The sequence below is a fragment of the Enhydra lutris genome, unplaced genomic scaffold, assembly GCF_002288905.1.
Source record: "Enhydra lutris kenyoni isolate GAN:26980312 unplaced genomic scaffold, ASM228890v2 scaffoldscaffold59, whole genome shotgun sequence".
In the NCBI taxonomy this organism is placed as follows: Eukaryota; Metazoa; Chordata; class Mammalia; order Carnivora; family Mustelidae; genus Enhydra; species Enhydra lutris.
Genome location: NW_019154143.1, coordinates 1,144,991 through 1,168,632, shown reverse-complemented (window position 1 = coordinate 1,168,632; position 23,642 = coordinate 1,144,991). Strand labels below are relative to the sequence as shown.

The window sequence follows — 23,642 nt, the reverse complement described above, 5'->3', positions numbered from 1 at the left end:
GGACAGGGCCTGGGGTAATGGAATTGTCATGAGACCCAAGTATTGCACGTGCCGCAACTTTTCATTACTGTCCCAGTGACTATATGGTGGTAATTTATTTACTAATGTGTACTTTTAAATCAGCGGACAGCCACTCATTGGCCATGCGGAACGTGCTTATTTGTCACACCTCCCTGTCTTATCCTGGGGCTGGTCTATAGTTTATAATATCTTTTTCTTCATGTAGCAGTGCCTTTTACGTATTTCCTTAGAGATAAAAACATGAGTTATATTTTCAAAAATTATTTATTGAGCCAAACCCCATGAAAATCTAAATTATTCCAGGGGGGAAAGGCAGTTCACATTTGTTTAGAGTCTGTACTAACATCTATTTCTGCCTTCGTATTAAGATGGTTCCTTAAAAAATTATCTTTCATAATCTTGCTTTATCAGTTTTTCTCCTTAAAGATTTATTTATTTATTTGAGAGACAGGGAGAGAGAAAGGCACACGCATGCGCGCACAGGCAGAGAGCGGGTCAGAGGGAGAGGGAGAATCCTCAGGCAGACTCCCGGCTGAATGCGGAGCCTGACACGGGGCTTCATCTCCCGACCCTGAGATCATGACCTGAGCCAAAATCAAGAGTCAGCCACTTAACCGACGGAGCCACCCAGGCGCCCATCTGCCTTTCCAATTTTTAATATATTTGTGTAGTGCTAGTAATTATGAAGAATGTAGATTCATCATCTCATCCCTGCCATCTTTAAGTTACCATTTTTATGGTTCCTCTTAGGAATTCCAGTTTAGCGGGGATTGGGGAATCTTAACTCTAATTTTGGGATAAATGGAGAATGTTCACTATCCTTAAAATGTCCCCAAATTAATAAACCGTCATTGTTCTTAATCCTAAAATATGACTATGATACCAATAAAAGTATAATTATTTCTTAGCTTCACTTCTAACGTACAATAAAGTATTGTTATGGTAAGAGTAACTATAACCGCCTGCTGCAGTATTACGACAGCTCAGAATCAAGGTTCAAATGCAGTCTTCACCTTGGTGATCAATCCCTTAGAGGACTGTGGAGTCCATGTCATGTTCCTGTCCGTGAGCACATTCAGGAGGACCAGGTAGACCACCACAGACAAATGAGGACTTTATCTTCTAGAATGTGTTTCAAGGACAGCGTCTGAAGGAGAAATGTTGGCCAGGCACCTTATGGGAGTGTTGGGATGAAGGTAGCCTTCCGTGCCCCTTACCCATACCTGCTGAGTGGTCTGACCCTCTGTGTGCAGCAAAGGCTTCCAGAAGGTGTGGGCGGACAGGTGGATGGGTATCTAAAGGAACGAACAACAAATCAGGTTAAGCCTTGATAGACCTTAAAAATGACTTACCTGTCATGAGTATGAATAATTCATTTAATTCGCTCTTCTCATCATGTTAACCTAAATATATAGACGCTAGCACTCAGCTCTCATTTCATCTAGCAGATTGTGGTTTAATTGTCACTTGGACAGTGGTATACTAAGGGTTTCCCATAGAGCTGTCTCCTTTCAGAGTCTCTTAATTTATCCAAGATGAAAAAGTACAGGGATGTGTGTGTGTGTGTATGTATGTGTGTGTGTGTGTTTAGTTGAACACCACTGTTGCCACTTGGGGCTATTTGGGATGAGATCTGAGGGTAAATACAGTAACTCCTCCTTGTCTGAGGCCTAGTAAGCTAACTAGAACAAAACCTGCAGAGGAGATGCGGAGCCTAGGAGAAGACTCGGTCCAGCGGCTGGTGGACAGGATCCAGAGTAGGCCCCTCTGTAACAGACAGAGACGTTCTCCTTTTACAGAAGAGAAGGAGTGATTGTTAAGAATTTTTTTTTTTTCCAAAAAATATTCACTTGAACTACTGTGATATATTTCATAAATGCATATTTATTTATTTAACATCCTCTTTCCGATCACAAAATTTAGGCACTGTAGTTTATTAAAGTGCAGCCTTTTCCTTTTATCCCACATGCTTCTTTATACCCTGTGTATGGAGCGCTGTTCAGCTAATACTCCTTCCCAGCTCGTGGGATCATGAGTGTACTTTGATTGCAGGGCTTCTCAGAGCTTTTATTCTTTATTAGTCTTGGTCTGGCATTCCCAGGTCTGTGGAGCCTCAGGTTCTCCTTCTGTCTGCTCTGAGGTCAATAAAGTGCTCATCAGTACTGCTACTGGTGGGGCACTTGGGTGGCTCAGTTGGTTAAGTATCCAATTTCAGCTCAGGTCTTGATCCCCGGGGTCCTGGGATGGAGCCCCGCATCAGCAGGGAATCTGCTTGTCCTTCTGCACCTTCCCCTGTTCTGCTCGCTCTCTTCCTTTCTCTCTTTCAAATAAATATTTTAAATCTTAAAAAAAAATATATTTCTACTAGTGTCTGGAATTTCTCCAAGATTGTGGTCATGTGAGGAAGGCTTCCCCTGACAAAAGGAGGACTTTTGCCCCAGTGCTGGTCCCAGCATTGACCAACAGTCTGTCCTTCACCATCCCATTCATGGAGTTACACATTCATCTTTTTTATATTACGGTACTACTTTTCCTAATTAAAACAACAGTCATGTCTTTGGGGCTCCGACAGTCACATCCCAGAATCACATCACTCCTTGGGCAGTTCTAAACCTTGGCCACAGGAGGGTGGTGGTCATGGCCATAGACAGCTAATTACACATCACTCCGCAAGTTTTTGAGAGCATAAGTCAAGTAATTCTGCATAATAGTAGTATCCCTTCAACGATCCTTGGTCTGAGTGCTTGATCATCACTTGAGACTCGGATTTTCTGACCTCTGACATTTTAATTACCCAGGAAGAATAAGCATGGCTGTGACATCTGTCGCTGCAAGAAATGCCCGGAGCTCCCGTGCAGTAAAATCTGTCCCCTGGGTTTCCAGCAGGACAGTCATGGCTGCCTTCTCTGCAAGTGCAGAGGTAAGTGCGAACCCATGACCCCCACCCTTCCCTCCTCAGAGCAGCCAGGGCTCAGACACAGAGAACAGAGGACATCATGTAAATGGAACTGGTTCAGTGACAGTTGTCTGCTCAGACACAAATGTCACTCTCTATGGTCCACCCCTTTTCTTTCCATCTCATTGGTATAAGAGCTCAGAATAGAATTTAAAGCAAGCATGAAACAGACAAGCACATTTGACCAAATGAATGACCTCTTAGTTCTTCAGTTTTACCCATTTTAGGAACATTAGCCTAGAGCACCTTTACCTTGACCTTCCACAGAGTCCAGCAGCGGCTGGATACAGTTGATGCCGCAGAGAGCCCTTCCTGGGGCCCGTGAAGGCAGGCGTGGCTAAGCAGCCTGCTTGTCTATTTTCTGGTAACTCCGTTTTCCATGAGAATTTAAACTTTTGAATGAGCACACGCCAGCCTCCATCTCCACATACGCACAAATCCTGGACATACATTTTGTCTGGGTCTTCCCTGTTCGAGACGTCCTTGAGGCCCCGCGAGCGTGCACCCTGACTGCCATTTCTGCTCTGACCCCAGCTCCAGCCTGGCCGCTCGCCCCGGGGTGCTTTGGTTGTCAGCACGATCCACAGATTCAGGAGTAAAAGATCCTGCAAGTTTTTCATGTGTTTTTTTCAAAGTTAGGCAGTTTTCACCCTTAGCAGTGTTTTTAAGGGGTCAGAGTAAAAAAGATCTAGTCACTGCTTTGATTGTTGCACTGAACAAAAATCTGTTAGTTTCAAGAGGCCCAGGATTTTCCCATTGGGTGACTACTAGAGTGATTATTCTCCATACAGTAAACATATATGTACCATTTGCTATGAAATCCATGCTTGTTTACTGTACAAAATATGAGGAAGTAGAGGGAAAGGGGTAAAAATCAACTGTAACCCTGTCAGAGATTAGCATATTTGCAGGGTTTTTTCCTATTTTTCTTTTTTCAAAAGTGAGAGCCTGTTAAATTCTTTTCATGAGCCTTTCCCGTGTCATGAACCGTCCTTTATACCCGTGATTTTCGGTGGCTGGGTCGCATTACCTGTGAGGACACTACAGGCTGTTTCTCCTGTGCAGTAGCTGCTTCTTTACCAGGCTGCCTTCTGTCTGTCCAGAGGTCCCTGCTTCAGCCGGGCCACCTGTCCTGTCAGGCACATGTCTGTCCATGGATGGCCATCATCATAAAAATGAGGAAAGCTGGCATGATGGGTGCCGGGAATGCTACTGTCACAATGGACGGGAAATGTGTGCTCTGATCACCTGCCCGGTGCCTGCCTGTGGCAACCCCACCATTCATCCGGGACAGTGCTGCCCGTCATGTTCAGGTAAAAGCTGGCTGCCATCTTGTGCGCTCCCTAAGCGAATGACTTCTGCCTTGCAGGGCCTCATCACATCTGTGACTCTGGGGGACACGCAGGGGACAACCCTTGGAGCACACTGCAGCTCTCCGTGGCTTTTGTCAGCAAGGGCCACAAAGTCAGCCAGGTGCTATCAAAGATTTGCCAAAGACCAGAGAAAATGCTCAAACCCTAAAATGACTCTCCTCGTTTTTTGTTGGTTTACTCAATGATATTGGTCTTTGAACTGTATTTTTGTAAAGGTTTGCAGACCTAATGCTCTTAAACTCCAGCTCTCCGTTTGACAGATAGTATATTAAGGCTGAATGTTACAGTTAATTGGAAAGGATTGATGCTCACTTTATCCCATAAAAGCTTATTACTTACAAAGGAATATTTGAGAGGGAGAGAATTATCAAAGTCTTTGGCTGTTGCCCTTTTTAAATTAATGGCTGTGTGGTATTCCTGCCAAATGGAGATATTTAGAGTGCCCACACGTCCCAAACATTTAAAATCCTAATGATGGTAATCAAGAGATGTTGCTAGAAGAACAGATGAGATTATAGAACTCATGGGGGTCTGAATTATGGTTGTCAATAACAGTAATTATTACCATTATACCTCATCTAGTGCCTTTCATCCAAAGAGCTCAACATAGTCTTACATTTATTACTCCTTCCTCTCTGCAAGCTACTTGAGTTAGGGGAAAATGCGCTCAGGCAGTTTTTCGTTTGGAAAAACAGACATAGAAATACTAGCTTTCTTACCCAAAGTCAGACAGTATGCCCGAAGGCCAGGGAAAAATGCGGTCACCTGATTCTTGCATCGCATCTTTTAAAGTTGGGACGGATGTGCTGTCAGATTTCAGAGCCCTAATTACTTCTCTGATCAGTCCTGCCCCACATCCCCCTGTGGGTGGATCCACCTAAGCAGTGGGTTCCATCAGGAACCTGAAACCTGCCTTTCTCCAGTAAGGCAGGCCTGCCGTGAGATGGGAGGTGGCCTCGTCTGCCGTGACCAGGGTGAGAAGAGGGACACTTGATGTCCCTGTTCGCTCTGAGTGTCTACACCCCTCAGTAACTAAGGTATCAAAGTGACAGCCCCATACCCCTGCAGAGGATCAGATTATCATGTTTGTTTTCTTTTCCCCATAGTTCAGTCCTTTGTGTCCATATTGAAAGTTTCCTTTTTCACACATTTTGTTAGTTAAATATGAAAAGCCACTAGTGTCCATTGACACAGAAGATAAATGAGCAGTTTAATGAAACAACTCTGTGTTAACTCTTTGGAGAAGGAAAAATCATTTGTTCCAATGAAGACCCCATGCTTTAATTTTAGGCCTGAGTGTGTGGAGTGTGGATTGCACCTGGGTCTTTGCTAAACTTGTACTGAGTGAAGAAGTCTCCGTCACACTAGTTCAAATGCAGAGACGTTACTAAGAACAGATGATGGACTTAAGAACTAGAAGTCAGTGGAACCAAAATGAGTTTTCTCTGTTACAGAGATAAGGAAAATTCTCCTGTAAACACACACAGGATTATTGAAGTATTATTTCGGGTGGTGAAAATCTAGATATACATGTATAAACATACACACACACACACACACACACACACACACACACACACACACACATAGATATATGAAGATACGTAGGTATCCATATATATTACATTCTTCTCCTGAGAGACCCCAGAGCTGTTGCATTCAGGGATTCCTATTTAAATATTTTCTCCCCTTTTCCATTCAGGGATCAGCTGTTTTCCTTTCTGGGATAGGTGAGCAGCTCCTAAACTCTCCTAATAGAAGATTTACCAAATGATACTGTTTCTCAGGTGTTTTCTCTCTCTCTCCGTGTCTCCTGCTGCTCCTGTGTTCGCCATGAGGCACGGAGTATGGCAGAGAGGTGAGCGAGAGAAGACTCCCACAAGCATGCATCGCTTTCTCCTGGCCACTTCCCTACACGTCAGCGTGTAGAAGGGCGGTAACTGAGGGTGCCTCTCTCAGTCCTTTGTGAAAGGAAAAGGCAGTAGCAGTAAGGGAGACTTTTCTAACATTAGTTCATAGCTGCTATTTCGAAGTTTTTGTCTTCTCTGTAAACCATCTCGTCCCAGCACATTTTCATCCCAATCTTCTTCCTCTCCCCTTTGCTCAGCACTGCAGGGTTTGCTGGGTGGCTTGTGCACATAAGCCCTGGCTCTGTCCCTTCCCCCTAATATGTTCACGCAAAGTTCCAGTCTCTCCGTGTTCCGCTGAGACAAAGCTGTAGGCACAGTTCCCTTCTGAGCTGGAAATCAGCCCACGCCACTGCATGTCATCGGAGTGCTTGACTCTCGTGCTGACCACCACTTTGGATGTCACCGCAGGGGAGCTTCTCAGAGATTCCAGTTCTGAGCATCCCTGCGCAGACAGGGTAGCTGTCCTGCAGCCCGGTTTCCACTGAGCCCCAAGCATGAGCTGGCCACGGTGTCTCCGGACTCCTCCTTGGCAGGGTTCACCACTGTCAACGCTCTCTTGACATGCTTGTTGTATTTGGATTACCCGAATATGCTTAAGGTCCTCATACTGCTTGTTTTCCCGGCACAGCCTCAGGGCAACTCCCAGCACCTCTGCAGACATGTAAACATTCAGTTCCCTCTCTATTATTATCATCTCACCAAGACACCAAAGTCACCTCTCTTCAGAGGAAAGAAATCATAGTTATCGTGGGTCTCTGGGCCTTGACTGCTCCTGATGATGACATCGCCCAGCAGATGTTTAGTCTCAGGTGAGGGTTTCCAGACTGTAGATTCTGAAAGAGCATTCCTGCTCAGTTTGCTGGTGGCTGGTCTCAGTTGGGGAGCGGCCCACTCAACAGCTGGATGGATTTCCAAATATCACCGTCCTCAGGATCTCAGAGCTAAAGAAGAGGATGGGGCACAGATCAGTTGGAAGTCGAGTTTAATCTGGAGGATAGCCGCCGTGATCCAAAAAAAAAACAGTCTTGGGTTCAGATTCCTTGTCTGGCCTTAATACTGAGACCTGTGTTGTTCATATGTAAAACAGGAGCCTAGCACTACCTTACAAGGTCAGTGTAAGGAATAAATAAATAGAGCACTTAGCATGGAAATTGGACCACAGTAAGCATTCAGTAAGTGAGAGATTGCTATTCTAGACACTTCCACACAGTCAGAGCTGCCCTAAGAGGCCCTGTTCTCTTCTCGACAGGAAGTGTCCTCTCCAGGTAATTGAATTCCCTTATTGAATTCTGTCATTATTGTTGACAGACTGGAACCACTTGAACCTCCCTTCTTGAAACCAGCTCTTCTGCTGTCGCCTTCTGTTCTGTGCGCAGACTGTTTCCTCACTGTTGTCTTGATAAGAGCAGAGGGAGCCCCTCTACGGCCACTTCTTCTCTGTCCCTTCGAGCAGACAACACCAGGTTCTTCGAGAGCTGGTGAGACTGCAATTGAATAATTTCCTGTGTTTTCATTTTCTGTCATTTCCCAGATGACTTTGTGGTGCAAAAGCCAGAGCTCAGCACCCCCTCCATTTGCCACGCCCCTGGAGGAGAGTACTTTGTGGAAGGAGAAACGTGGAACATCGATTCGTGTACACAGTGCACCTGCCATAGTGGGAGGGTGCTGTGCGAGACAGAGGTGTGTCCGCCGCTGCTCTGCCAGAACCCCGCACGCACCCAGGACTCCTGCTGCCCGCAGTGTACAGGTGACTGCGCCGCACCCTGCGACGCCCTGGGGTGGGGGAGGCTGTGGCGCAGGAGCTGTCATTGGGCGGGACTCACACACCATGTGGAGCCACACGGGGCGGCGTGCCAACCCCAGTGGCGGGTAACCCAGGCAGGAACCTCTGGGAGCCTACTTCCCAAATTTGTTCCCTTCCATCAGCCACAGATTTATGTATTGAATGTGCCTTGCATCTGCCGTGCCTTTGGGGAAAAGGAAGATGGTTTCTTTTTCTGCTATTCCTTTTTCTTAACTTTGCATCTCAAGAGACAGCCCTGCTGCACCAAATTATTCCCTATGATTTTGCAAAGGTGAAAAGTCGTCTTTGTCTTTCACAGATGTGAAGAGCAGTTATTGATAAGTCATGTAAATAAAATTCTTTGCATGTATAAGGGTGGCGAAGATACTTTTGAGAATGTTAAACAGGAAATTGCTAAAATACGCATCGTGTTCACCCCCTCAGAGCCGGGGTGATTGATAAATTAAGATCAAAAGTATTAATTTGACTGGTACTGCACATGCACCTAGAGTATTGTTTTCTTTTACTACTCAAGTAATCTGGCCCTGGCTGGTAAATTTATGGTCATGAGACAGATATGACAAAATTGTGTCCGGATTTTAAGCCTAAGTTCCTGGTTTTGTAACTAAAGTGGCACTTGTAATTAATACTGGAATATATTCCTTTTTTCCAGAACGTACTTTGTATATGTAAAATCACTGAATTGACAACATAACTAGTTTTATTTTGTTGTTGCTTAATCTTTGGTTTTTTTAATTTAAATCAGTAACCATTTACCTTCTCAATGTCTAGAGTAGTTCTGCTCGGTAAAACATAAACCTTTGTGTTTCATCACTTGATTTTTTATCACTCTTCTGTTCATATGCAAACCCTTGTAATGTTTTTCTGTTCTCTTCCTAAGGGAGGCTGACACCCCTGAGTACTAGCATTGACTTTAATAACTTAACGCCTGGGTGGCTGGTCTGTTCTTTATGTATAACTTGAGAGATACATTAGTGCCAGCCTTCATCTTAAACATTAGGACTTACTGCTTTATATGTCAGTATTCCAGAGGTTACTCTTACATCTGTGAATAAGCGTTCTTGGAATGCTCTTATTTTAAAATAAGTCATCTGCCCCATAATTGATCTTTTTGAACTTTCCATTCATAGTTGTGTTGCAGCAATTTTAAAAAGTCCTAAAATGAAAATACCATTTTCTTCACAGTAAGTTTCAACAGTAGCATTGGTAAATGGTGTATTTCACATCTAGAAAAAGGCCATCTCTAATCTTAGGATGCTTACATTCTAAAGTAGTCCAGAAACGAGATACATGTGCAGTTAGAAAAGTTGTGTCCCTCGTGGTGATTGTTTCCCCTCGGGTGCCATGTTATCATTCCCTCTGTCCTTCCACTTCCCCTTTCCTCTGGCCTGGTTTAGAGCAAGGTCTGGAAACGGAAATGGGTTCCCAAAGAAAGATGGAGCGTCCCTGTGGGTGGTGATACTTCACCAGAGTAGGAACAGGAAGAGAAGAGAATAATACGTCTTTCCTTTTAAAGATTTATTAAATCTCCTTCATTCTTTATTGTTTAGAGTTGGAAAGAAGCATAGCATAGGAGAGAGAGGTAGAATAGAAATAAAAAGAAAGAACGAGCACCCGTGAAAGAACAGATAAAAACAAATCGAGCGTTAGTAGTTGGAATCAGAAATATAAAGAAGGGGTCCCTGGGGCAGGAAAACAGGAGGAGAGGCCTAAAGAAGGAAGATATCTGGGCAAGATTCCCAGATGACCTTTTCAGTCAGGACTGGGTTAGGCGTCTCCTGCACCTCCGCTTCGGCTCCCCCTCTAGCACTGATCACGCATTCCCGTGCCCCCTGGGGCCGTCTCTGGGTTTTACCAGGAGGCTTCCAGACTCTAGTGTATCCATTTTACCTGTTGTCCATAGCTCCATCACTGTTGTCCCTGCTTCCTCTTATAAATGTTTAGACATGAGGAGGGTGGACACTGCTTACAAGGGTGAAGATAGCCCAGAGGAACCTAGTGGCAAAATTATCCCTGGGCCTGGGTGACTTCGAAAAGGTCACTGTGAAAGTAATCCCTTCTCACCACCATCTTTAACCCATATAGATGTCATCTGTGGAACTGTCCCTAAAATTAGACCCAGAGCACACTGGGAGCAGTGGGACCAGTGTCTTCTTTTCCCCTTAGGACTGACTTTGGGACTGGCAATACAAGACAGGGTTCTGTGATTTTGAGAAGAGGGCATGGGCCCAGTCCATTTTGCCAACTGCCCTCTGTTCCTCAGAGAGGGCCCAGAACAAAGCAGTACCCTTGCTTCGAAGAGAGGCTCTTGTCAAGTCTAGTTTCGTGGCTGTCAGATGTATTCATGAGGTGGTTAGAAGGGGAATGTGACCATTAAAGCTTCCACATCACGGGGGTGACCACCTGTCTATCCTAGTTAGGTCTGTTGTGTGGCTGAAAATGGCGGACTTCAGGAAACTGGTTCTAAGAGGGGCACATGATCATTCATTTGACCGTGTGGCCCTTGAGAAAATGCAGAGGTTTGCTAGGGGGGACGTCATGGCTGCTTGTAAGCTCTGGGGTGGTGAAGGTGGTTGACAGCACTTTCTCTTAGCAACACGGTGACATTTCTAACCTAGGAACCTCACTATCATGTTTTCCTTTGTTATTTCCAGTCAGGTTTCTGCTCAAGGGTATACCTTTTTATGTAATTTCATTGAATGCCAAGACCCAAAGAGATCTCTGGGTTTCCCGGTAATACTCCTTTCTTTTTTTTAAGTTGTAACTGTAACTGGGAGCCCTTTGGTCAGTCTTTAAACAGCAAAGACAAACGACCTGCAGATGATTTCTCTGTGGGTACATCCTTGTGAGTAGATGTCCCATTGTCTGTCAGCCATTAACACGAATGCCTGAAGATCAGGGTGGGACACATAGGTGTTTCCTTAGGTGCAACGAAAGTCTGTTTAGGTTAGGACTGCACATGGGTACAAGTCAGAGAAAACCCAGCGATAGTTTTTAAACAAACAGAAGTTTCTTTTCCATACGTTAGAAGAAGTTTGGAGGCGGGTGTTTATCAGCACTGATTCAGTGTCAGAGATATCAAGGTCCTTCCCCTACACGTATGATAAGGATATTACAACTACAGGCAGCACACTTGGATTCAAGGCAGGAAGAGTGGACGGAACACTATTAAGAAAGTAGAAGCTTTCCCAGAAACCCCCTCATTTAGCCACAAACAGGTGACATGGCCACCTGGAAAAGAGGGAGGAGGAGTGTCTTGTCTGACTTACACCCATCGTGATCTGAATCCTCAACCACCCACCCGCCAACCCCTCCCTCCAAGAAAACCAGGATTTTGTTAAAGCAAGACTAGAGTGAATGTTGTTACAAACTACTTAACAGAATCTCTGTAACAGGTCTTTTGTGGTCTTTATTGTTTGGCTTTTAAAATGTAAGACCCTGCACGGTCAGACTTGCTATTTGGTGTCTGAGTTGTTTTCACAGGAGGCACACAGAGCCCCACGTGACTGAGTGCACTCTTTGTAAGATGGAATGAAACACACTGTGTTGCACACAATTGGTGGCCTGTCGTGTCTTCTTTTCCCTACTGACCTTATGTTCATTTTTCCAGAGGAACCTCCTCAGCCTTCCTCACCCCATAACGAGAGCGTGCCTAGTTACTGCAAAAACGATGAAGGGGATATCTTCCTGGCGGCCGAGTCCTGGAAGCCCGACGTTTGTACCAGCTGTGTGTGCATGGATAGCGTCATCAGCTGCTACTCCGAGTCTTGCCCGTCTGTATCCTGCGAAAGACCCGTTTTGAGAAAAGGCCAGTGTTGTCCCTACTGCATAGGTAAGACCAACAGAAAAAAACTTTCGTTTCTACCAGTGGCCGTTAGATCGACGTTGGCAGTCATTTGACTAGATCAGTTCATGTTCGTGTTAGTTCATGTTCATGTTTACACGGACCCATAGGAGTGCGTGAGGAGGAGAGTGATGCGAGACGTGTGCTCGCGAGACACAGCCTGTGAGGAATGGGAGGCTCTCTCGGAATGCCGTGATGTTCTCACGTCATCCTCCCCTGTTGGGTTCCTTTGCTCTTTGGGACTTTCAGGATGGAACTCTGTTTCCTCACCCTGTTCTTTACAGTGGTCCTTTTGTCTGTGCACAGAGCCCTGAGCACAGGAGGCTTGCTGCTGCCCTGAGATCCACTAACTCTGAAACACGGATTTCATGGCCCGGTTACTCCTCGTGTCTGCTGCCACCTCCCTGATCCCATTTTAACCAAGCACTTAGTTGTCCATGTCGAGGGCCTAGGGACCCAACACGAGGCCTGAGAAACCGACAGAGTCCTCTCCTTCTTGTGACCCATGGGGTATAGCCCATCAACAGAAGACGTCCGTACGTTTGCCCTTGACGTCTGTACTGAAGCTGGTCGTAGGGACATAAGCAAGATGCCGCTCTGGAGTCCAGAAGGCAGGGCTCAGACAGCTGGCAACTCTCACAAAGGCACAGTTGCTGCTCCCAAGGCTCTTACTCTCTTTAATTGCTTTTGTTTTGAGTGAAGCTCGTGAAATCCAGAGAAAGACAATGACGCATCTCAGTCCAGTAGTGAACCTGTAAGCGGAGTAAGCAGGTGAGGGTTAGGCAGGCTACGCTAACCGCAGGCACCGTACATTCACTGCTGGAGATTGTCGCCTGCTTTCTAGATACAAGTCATCACGCATATTTGGGGTGATAACTTGAGGAGAAGGGGAAATCTGGCCATGGTGTTTTGAAGCAGTTCCTGTAGATGAATTGATGAATGGTGCTCAGGTATATGTTGGCCATAACTCGAGCTTATCCAGACAGCTCCTTCTCCTTGACTGTCAGACCTCTGGCCGCTAGACGGGGGACCACTTCGGAGTCTCATTCTGCACGTCGGTATATAGAGAGCTGGAAAGAGATTCTAAAAACACAATTTCTGCTCTCAGGAATTTTACAGAGCAGCCAGAGAGTTTAAATGTGTGTTTTAAAAGCTGAATTCTCTTCTTTTAATAGAATGACTATCTAGGTAATCCATTCTTCCAACCTTGATGCTTTTGAGAGAGGAATGGAAGCTATTAATCAGGATGAGACAATAGCTCTAGACCAGGAGTGTCCCAAGCAAATCAGGACATACGGCTGCCCTACCTTTTAGTGACCAAACAATGTTGGGTTCTGCTAGAATACCCGTAAGCTTCGTAACTCGTAAGTGGGGCCAAAAAAATGTATCAGGGCATACATCCAGCTGAGTGCTACGTAGCTTTTCAAAGAACTGGCCAGTATTTATACAAAAAATGTCACTGCCTTTGTTGAGATCTAAATAAAAGGTGTAAAGTGGCCACCATTTCAGGCCAGGGGATTGGTGGAGAGGAGAGTTGTACAACCAGGACAACCGTATTTAAACATCAGAACTTCGGTGCAGTTTATGAATCAATCAGGGGTGCTTAGATAATACTTAGAAACCAGGGCCCAAGAGGCTGCGAATGTCACATTACCTTCAGAGGAAAACTCTGGTAGTGATTCTCTCTCGTGTTGAAAATTTGCAGATTATTTTGTTTAGATAAACAAGTTCTTATGTTTTGCTACTTAATTGATAAATTTGTACTCAGTAAATTATTCAACTAATGAGTTTGTTTCCATGATAAATAGTAAATCACTTCTTTCTCAAAACCAATTTAACACACTTAAATTCATGAAAAGGAACCTTCAAGTCAGTATTCTGTCTTTCTTATATTTTGCTGTTGTTTTGGGGGTTTTGCTGGGGTTTTTTTGTGTTTTTTTTTGTTTTTTTTTGGCCTTCCTATATCCTTTTCCATTTCCTTCGTGATTTAGACTATACGTCCTTTAGTGTGAAGAGAGAAATACCAATTTGGTCCAAATTTTTTACTTTGACTTTAAGTTAGTTTGCAAGCATTTTCAGTAAATTTTGGTTTGTAAAGCTCATATTAGTACAGTGGAAATTGTTTCGGTTGTACTGCCCCCCACCACCACCAAATACACGTAAAGATCTAGGTATAATTGTACCATGTGATTCTAAGGCTTAGAATCACAATATGTTCATATCTTCAATATGTTCAGGGTAACATATTGGGGAGACTTAACATCTGATGACTAATACTGGATGCTGTTACTCCTTCATCTTAACGCTTATTACATGTTTTATTTTCGAGTCACTGAGCCCTTTCACTATGCATCGTATGTATTTTGCAAGTAGCCTTGTTAGATTGGCCTTCCTCCTTCCTCCCTCTCATGTCCAAGCATACGAAGTCACTTTCAGTCCATGACTGACATGAAGATTCCCTATCTGGCTCTCCAGGTAGCTCCCTTGGCCTCTTCCGGCTCGTTCTGTCATCAGCTTCCCGTCAGCCTGGGCCCTCTGTAAGGGCTCCAAGCCCGGGCCGTGACTGCATCACTGTCAGCGGTCTCAGCTGCCAAGCCTGAGTCACCATCCACAGATCACCTAGCGAAGAGACAGGCCATCATTTTGCCTGTCCTAAAGCACCCGATTATTTCTCCTAGGCCCAGAGGACCGGTGCTTGCCTTGTGTCCTGTTGGAGGCTCCCTCAGTTTGAAGCCAGCTCCTTCTTAACCTAGATGGTTAGCTGGGAGCTTCCATGCCTCACCCCAGCCTGCAGGACTGACCTCACCGTGGCTGCAGGTCCCTCAGTGGACGTTCTCCCTAATTAGGTCTCTCAAAGACAGATTTCTGAAAACCTCAAACCAGTCTTTAATCTGACTTCTTTTTTAGTGATAAAACCCCTAAACAAAAGCATGCTTCTTTCACCTTGTGAAGTATCCTTTTTTCATACCATAAGAGAATTGAAAAGTGGTGATCCTACAAAAAGTAGTATAATTACGAATATTTGTGTTCCTTTCAGCTAAATTATCAAGTCACTAATGTGCAATGATAATGCTTTTCTTTTCATGTGTGAAGACCTCATATTATGTGTGCTAGTTTAATAGAATGTGTAATACAGACATAATTAATAGGATTGATGATTAATTTTGAAAAGTGAACAGCTTTGTCTCATTACTTATAATACCCCTCATTTGGGAATTCATCCTTGTATTAGAAAGAAACTAAGTAGTAATTACCCAATCATTTTAATGGAACACTTTCTGATTCCCTAATTTTTTATATTCCAGTTTTCTATGCAAATAGTAATTTAGATTTTATTTTCATAGGCTTTTTTACTGTAATGATGGCTTAAAGAATGGGGACCAAGAATCAAAAGATGACTTGAACACATAAATCAGGTGAAGGTAAAAGGTCTGGTGGGAATTCTAATGTGTGATGGCAAATTGGATATTTGGTTCCATGTAAACAGCGATGCCATCAGTGTGACAGACTTCACCATGCAAGATAGCGTCATGGCCTTATCACTACATCCTACATGCCTTCCTAGGACCTTTCTAGAGCAAAATGATTTCAGTGAGGTCTTTATTCCTTGACTTCTAGATGACAGTAAACAATTCAGCCAACAGTCCTTACCTAGTAAGAGCCTGTGGGGATGCTGGCCCTGACCATGTCACCCTCGCTCTGACGACAATGTTAGTGATGCTTCTGCCAAGGACCAGATTCTAGCAGCTTCTCTGAGGAGCACCACCATCAGCATCCCAGTGGGCCTTCACTATGTCCCAGGGGCTTATTCATTCCTGGACAAATATTATAAAGAAAAAGAGCATTACGCTGACCATTGGATCTGTCTTAACTTACTGGGTCCTCAAGGCCATATTGCTGCTGTATCACCCCCGCTGTTGACTTTGGAAATGAAGGTGCTCAGGTGTGCCCGTTGACTGAGCCCGTCTGATTGAGCAGGACTGTTCCTGAGTAAGCAGCTCCAGTGTCGGCCAAGTCTGATTACTCAGTGCACAGAATATTGTTTTGAAACTTGGGATTTGGCAAGTGTTTATTTATTTGTAACCGTGTGTTATTTTAGAAAATATTTGAGGTCAGATATTTAAAGTCCTATTTGTTGGCTGGAAATTTCTGAGTCAGTGCATCTTTCTGACTTAAGAAACTTTTGCCAAGGGTCAGTTCTTTTTGGATGCTAGTCTGTTGTTTGTGTCTGCATGTGTGTGTTTATACATGAGCTATGAGATGATATGTTATGAAAGTCTATATATACAAGTTAAAAAATACCTACGTATGATGTGAACAAAGTTAAGATTACTCTCATTACATGTTTCTCAGTATCTTTTAAGTGTCTTTAAGTATCTCTATCTTCAAGGGTCTGTGAAAATGAGTTCTGTTATGGATGGTACCTGATCGTACCTCCTTCTGATTAGGGGTTAGGTATTTTTTATATTTATTATATATGTCTTAATATTTGAAGTAGAGTTCTCAGGTAGAGTCAGGCTGGCTTGGCACACTCCACTGGTTGTGATGGTATGACTCTGTTTCCTCTCTATTGTGACCTTCAGCTAGAAAATGATTAATAATGTCCTTAGTAGGGCGGTGTCTACGATTTCTGTCGAGTCAGTCTGTTATACACCATTCATTTTTGTTTAGATGTATGTGTATGATTATGCTAATTTGTTTAGGTATCTTTTCTTAGCGATTACAAATATAAATAGTATTTCTGTGGAACATCTGTTGATCATTGAGTATTTAACTCAGTCCAGGAGTCAAACATAGCAAATATTTAATTCCGCATCTCTGAGACATACAACCCATAGAATTAAAGGTTGTACATTCTTGAGCCGTAATGTTACGAGACTGGCATCTCCGTTGCAACATTTTTCACAGCTGTTTCTCCAGCGTGTTTTCTTTCTTTTTTCTTTTTCTTTTTTTTTTTTTTTTTTTTTAGATTTTATTTAATTTTTTGACAGAGATCACAAGTAGGCAGAGAGGCAGGCAGAGAGAGAGGAGGAAGCAGACTACCTGCTGAGCAGAGAGCCCGACGTGGGGCTCGATCCCAGGATCCTGGAATCATGACCTGAGCTGAAGGCAAAGGCTTAACCCACTGAGCCACCCAGGCGCCCCTCCAGTGTGTTTTCTTAAACATTTCTGTGTTTCAGAAAGAGAACTTACTTTGGAGCTGAAGGGTTATGATCTCATCTCTGGCATATGTTAGCTTTATGTCTCGGGGCTGCAGTCTGACTCTAGCTCAGTTTCCCCATCTCTGTCTCTGAGATGGGGACAGTAATGTTCTCTGCTTTGCTAAAGTGCCATGAAAATGAAGTGACATGATGCGCATATGTGACTGTGCTTAGTCAACACACTGTGAACGCTCAGCGCCATTCAGTGACCACTCTTCCAACACGGGGTGCAGCTGATGTGGGTAACGTGCCATATGGATCCTGGTATCACTCTTCAAATGGAGCACCTACCTCTCTGCAAGAGGAAGGCCTGATTATAGCCTCCCAGTGATGACCTAGTGAACAACAATTCAGGCAACGCTTCCGTGGCGCACCTCGCCCCACTCACGCTCGGCTTAAACAGCCCAGCACTGGCTGAGTCGCCAGACTGTGATCCAGGTGGAGGCAGCATGCTTTCCAAGGCCTTGGAGTGCAGCTGGGTTGGGGCAGCACCCTGCCCTCAGGCCTCAGAGCTTCCCTGTCCTTTCTTGCCTCTGGACGTAGCCGTGGGAGAGAGCATGGAGCTCTTTTCGTTTCTGTTTACTTTGAGAGGCTAGTCCCACTTGGGAAGTCCGTGAGCTTACAGCACATGATCCACCATGATTCCTACAGAGCACGTGGCATCTGCTACCAGGGGCACTGGCATCAGGAAGAACCCCGGTGTGCTTCCTGAACATTCTGCAGAGCTCTGGGTTCCTGAGGTCCCAACACGGCAATCTGGGTGGTCCCAGATAGCGCTGAAGTAACTTAAGCCGAAGGGAAGGGAGAGGGAGCGGGATGTGCTGTTTAAAGGATAAAAGACTACAAAACACTCTGGTTGTCATGCTCTGTGCTAACTTTGGAATGGGTCTCAAGTTGTCGCAACAGAAATAAACGGTGTTTGATTTCAGTCTGTTTAGGTCTTATCCTGCACCCTGGGAAGTACCCTGTCCTGCTCACTCCATATGCTGCTTTCTCTTCGCACCTCCATGTCCCAGCTGTGTAAACAGAAATCCCAGTATGCCTCGGAGTGGCATCGCCCTTACCTGGGCTCCAGCACACAGTCTTATTTGAAAGAGGTCTCTTGCACAGACCCCAAGCACATGCCTTTCACCTCTTATTTCGGTCCAAGAGACCAAGCCCAATTTTGCACTCTAATGGTTGGAGGGGTAGGGGAAGAGCCCCCTACAAGAGGGCTATATTTCTGATGAGGGCACATAATCAAAACTGGCATTAGCCGGCAGACCCTGGTGGGGCACTCCTGACCCCACGAAGGCCGTGACAATAAGAACCTTCTCTGAGAAGTCCAGTAGTTTCCACTTCAGGGTTTTCTTGACAAGATTCTGAACTATTTCACATAGACGGCTTCCCTTGTGTCCTAAAGCAGTCGTGTTGTTTTCCTTATTTAGGCCACCTTCATCTTTCACTGCTCCCGCTCGCCTTTTAGACTACATTATGTATTTTCCCTGTATAATGTCCATAAAGGATTGCCAGCCTTGTAAGAGATGGGACCTCCGTTAAAGCTGAAAATGGAATATTCCTCTGAACCTCCATCCATGAAGTGCTTACTTGAATCATAACAGACGGTTAATGCACGGATTAAGTCCTCTCGCTGAGAAATTCTGTCCTCTTTACGCGCACCGGAAATCAGCCAGGAGTCCCTGTGGTTACCAAGTTTGGTGAGATTTCTGTTCCTGGAGCTCAGGAAAGTTTATAATTTTTTCTAGTGACTTTATTACCTATTTTTTCCAGTATGTTGAAGAAACCTGAAAGGTTCTTTTGGCCTTTATTAAAATACACCTAGATTCCCAACCCCAAGAAATAGAATAAAATAAAGCACAAATGGAGTTGCAAGAAAGGTCTTAAAATGGTGGTCAGATCCGCTTTCAAAGTGTTTGAGACATTATGCAGAGGTAGAGGTTGGCCTACATGGCAGTAGGTTTTCTCTTTTTATAAAAATGAATTAACAGCGGATGTTTATTAGAAGCTAGGAGTTATAAGGAACTCAGGTTTTGAATTAAATCAATAAATATTTTTTGTATTTTTAGCCAAAAACCTTTAATCATTTGCAACAGATATTAGACCTGTGCCTCACTCAAATTGTTTATGCCACGTGCATCTGATTTCAGCAAGACTTCAGTCGAGTTCTGCTGTTCCGTTCTTCCCCAGTCAGGAAAGGCCCAGTGGGCCAGCCTGTTGAAAATCGGTCTTCATCTGTGCCTGTGAGTCTGTGCACCTCTTGTTTCCTGCAAATTATTTGCTCAGACTCCTCTGTTGCCATTTCTGTTTGTCTCCTCTTTACGTAAGCAGAAGTAAAGCTGGTTTCTCAAACAGGAGGCACACACATTCGATTTCTTCTCCAGACATAGAGTTTGTGCCCAGCATGTGCCCGACTTTGGGATACAGAAATGAGGATGAGATCACAGGCCAGGGATTTGAGTATTTTACCCGTTAAAAGAAGATAAAATAGAATAGTAGCATTTTGTTCCTTTGTGGCAGTTAGAGAAAGATCACCGCAGTGTTAAACTTACAAGCGAAAATTTTTAAAGGCACTTTCCCTACACTTCCCAGAGTCAGCTGCTTCACTGGTGATTCTTGGTCACCTTTTTCACCCCCTTTTGTGAATTCCCTATCACCCGTAGTGTACCTTGTACCTTCTCACACCTGCCTGAGGGTTCTCTCACTAATGCTGCTGTAAGTGCTTCAGAGTTAGGAAACCAAATCGAAATGAAACGTTAGCAGGGCCTATAGATTGCACAGCTTTCCAAAACCTTCAGCACGTCTGCTTGGACCTGGGGTCCTGTAGAGCTGGTGAGATCCTCCCCGATCCAGGAGTCTCTCCCCGGAGGCAGAGGCCTCACCGGGCTCGGGCATCACTGTGTCTCTAGTGTTGGGGACCGAGCTGTGGCGCCCTGCTCCACTCCTATGGTGCCCTGCTCCACTCCTGTGGTGGATCATTTTGTGGTGGGACTTACTCCAAGAATAAGAGCTGCATTTAGTTTCTTGGCCTCTGGGATTCCAGAGGAGATTACCTTTCAGGACTCTAAGTAGTACCTGGGAGCTTGGAAAGAATGGAGGGTGTGTCGAAAGCTGCCTACCTTCCTCCCAGGAAGTGGCTCCCACACCACCACTCTGGCCTCCTGACCATCACAGCCAGAGTGAGAACCTGAAGCATCTCTACAGGACAGTTGTCTCCGGGCAGCACTTGAAGAGTCCAGCTCTAGCATGGGTTCGTGTGGATCTTCGTTTTCAGATTCTTCCACGGAGGAAAGGGGGGAAAGTCTGGAGCTGCCTCCTTTTCAGGGTCTGATGTGCATCCCTCACCGTGGCCGATTCAGAGCAAGGCCTGAGCCACCACATCAGTGATTCTGAAACACTGAATTGGATCTTTATAGAGGAAGAAACCACCACAGCTGTGGAGTCTATGGTTTCCCCAGCTGTTAATTAGTTTTATGGTATATAATTAGTAAAATAGCTCAAGAGTAAAAGCAAAGTTCAACTTTAACAGCATCTTAGTACTTCTTCTCTTGAAGTAAGAGGGCAAAGTTTAAACGATTGAAAAGTCACCTTGAGAGGAATTAACATTTCAAGGCCTCTTTATGAACCAGAATCAGGGAAAACAAAAACACCCAAGTTCTCCAAATTCTACCACTGAAGGACATGGCACACTTTAACTCTAGTCCTACATGGTGCCTTATAATGTTGCTTATATTTGAATCCAAAGACTACAAGGCATGTCTGTGCGCTCCAAGTTAGATGGCCCCATGGAAGGAGCCATCACACACGAGTGTGTCCCCACACACGGTGTCCCATCCATCCTACAGCCAGGACTTGGTTTCTGAAGGAGGTCAAAAGTCAATTCAAGCCTGGTCTGATGGATGAGAGAGGCCTGAGCTGAGGAAACCAAATACCAAAGCTGATCTAAACCAAGGAGTGGCCGTAAAATAGTAACTATCTTCATTGCATGTGTCAAAATTTGGCTCTGGATGCCTCTGTAAAAGGAAAATTCCAAAGCCATGTGAAGCAAGGGCAGTATCATTGGAATACATTTATAGCCCTCTATAGTGACTGCTTAGAAGAAGGGGATCACATTTGTTTGGATATATAACTCCTGATGTGTTTGTCCTAAAAATAAACCTCATTATGTTAGTGTCCTACCTCATGTTTTTCTTGGAACATTCTCCTCTAATCCTCTTCTTCCGAGAGATGTTAAAGAGAGATTTGCCTCAGAAAAAGACCGTGAGTCCTCAACAACAACTTCATTATCTGTGTTCCTTCATAGGACTGTGCCAGACGTTTGTTTCGGTCAGTTGAAGGGTAAATTACCTTTGAAGATGAAAACCTTAAGCCCCAATGCATGCAAGGGGCAGGAACTCTTAAGGCCCATTTTTTTTAGAGTTCGTGAGTAATCACCATGTTCATTTGTGTGGCACCGGGAAGTGGCCCTCCCTGAGGTTACCCTGCTGGGTACAGATGGACAGAAGGTATGTGGGGACTGTGGAGCCAACCCACGTTGGCTCCCATCCTGGCCTTGCCACTTCCTAACTGTGCACCTTGGGCAAGTCACGTACTCTCCCCCTGCCTCAGTTTCCTGTGGAACGGGGGTAATACCCTGTCCCACTGGGTTGCGGAGATCGACTAGAACGGACTCCTGTAACTCATTTAGCACAGTGGCCGGTACAGCAAGTGGGAGTTCCTGTTACTGGGTATCAACGAATAAAAATAACGTCATTGTCAGTGTAGACAAACCAGTTGGAGTGATAAATAGAACGTCAAGCAGCCCAGCCCACTCTACATCCGGATGTAAACCACAAAGACCGCTTTTAGTTGGATGTTCTCGAGTCTCCTGAAACTCCATGGTTTCAGGCCTCTGTTTAGATCTTTGCCTTTCAGGTAAAATTTAGTCAAAAGCAGAAATATTTTTGTAAAGCCTCATTAACCAAACTCTGATGGATGAATCTGGGCCACATTGCAGCCACTCTGGAAAGGGTTCGGGCTTTCCAAAAACCAAGAATCCTCCGTTTATTTCACATGAAAGTTCAGTAGTCTTACGTGTGGCTTTGTTTTAAAGCCCCTTTGAAGAAACACAACTTGATCATTATGAAGCGTATTGATATGGTGGTTCAAACTGATCAGAGGTGAAGATACCGTAGAAAACACTCCCTCTAAGCAATGGAGGGGAAGCACTGCTCCGTCACTGTCTCTGAAACAGATCTCCTCAGGGATTGAAGGCCGCGTCCCAGGCCTGCCGGTCCTGACGTATTACACCTGTAGCTAACGTGCCCTCCCCACCACAGCAGCATGTTGGAACCAGCTTGACCCTCCCCTGAGGGTGTTGTGTACTTTCCAGAGAGGCCCTGGCACATTGGAGACCACAAGAAGAGGGTTCTGTGCGTTCCTGGGATGGAAGGAAGGGAGCCACTGGGTCGAGCTCAGCGTAGAGAACTCGAGCCTTACAGGCAGGTGGAGCCAAGGGGTTATGTGGGTTCCGCCACATACTGATTTGGTTACATCAGCTTCCTTCCCCTCTGCAAACCTGTGTCTCCCCAAGAGGAGCATAGACTGCCCTCCCTCTTAGGGTGTCTGTGAGGCTGAATGGGACTGAGTTCCTTAGCCCCACGGATGCTCACCGCGTGCTCTTCAGTTCTTCAGTATTTGACAGATCCCTCTGTCAGAATCTTCTGGTGTTTCTCTCGTCTCTGCAGTTTGTCTCCTCTGAGCTCCAGTCTTTAAGAAGGTCAGCTGTGGGGGTGCCTGGGTGGCTCAGTGGGTTGAGCCTCTGCCTTCGGCTCAGGTCATGATCCTGGGGTCCTGGGATCGAGCCCCACGTCGGGCCTGCTTCCCCCCCTGCCTCTTTCTGCCTGCCTCTCTGCCTACTTGTGATCTCTCTGTCAAATAAATAAATAAAATATTTAGGGAAAAAAAAAAAAAAAAAGAAGGTCCGCTGTGAGAATGCTGCCTGGAGTCATTCAGTTCTTAGATCTCGGAGCCTCGCCGAGCTCTGCACCGTGAACTTCAGCATCGGCTCGGAGTTTTGTGCGGAACTTGAGGTCCCTCAGTCTTGCAACCAAGTGCCTTTTTATGAGCTCTTTTTTGAGGCACTGGTCCCCTTTCCACCCTCTGGCACCTCCAAGGAGAAACTCATTCTTTGAGACAGTGCTACCAACCAACAATTGACTGGTATCTATCTCTGTACCCTACCCACCGTCTCCCCCAGTTTTTTTTTTTTCACAGTTTTATTGAGAAATAATCCACATACATCACTGTATACGTTAAAGGCATACAGGGGTGCCTGGGTGGCACAATCAGTTTAAGCACCCAGCTCTTGGTTTCGGCTCAGGTCATGATCTCAGTGTTGTGAGGTCAAGCCCCTGTTGGGCTCTGCACTTAGTGTGGAATCTGCTTCAGCCTCTCTGCCCCGCCCCACCCCCGCTCGGGCACTTGTGCACACATGCATTCTCTCCCTGTCTCACAGTCTCTTTCTCTCTCAAATAAATAGTATTTAAAAAAGCAAG

General features: G+C 45.1%; 1 protein-coding gene across 1 annotated transcript in view; it reads left to right on the top strand.

The window, feature by feature from the left end:
* LOC111158419 (cysteine rich transmembrane BMP regulator 1) overlaps positions 1 to 23,642 on the top strand; it is a 230,387-nt gene that overhangs the window by 188,040 nt on the left and 18,705 nt on the right. The window contains exons 10-13 of the mRNA XM_022520421.1: positions 2,820 to 2,941; positions 4,081 to 4,290; positions 7,792 to 8,007; positions 11,675 to 11,896. Coding sequence (XP_022376129.1) covers positions 2,820 to 2,941; positions 4,081 to 4,290; positions 7,792 to 8,007; positions 11,675 to 11,896 — 770 coding nt within the window. The remainder of the gene's footprint in view (positions 1 to 2,819; positions 2,942 to 4,080; positions 4,291 to 7,791; positions 8,008 to 11,674; positions 11,897 to 23,642) is intronic.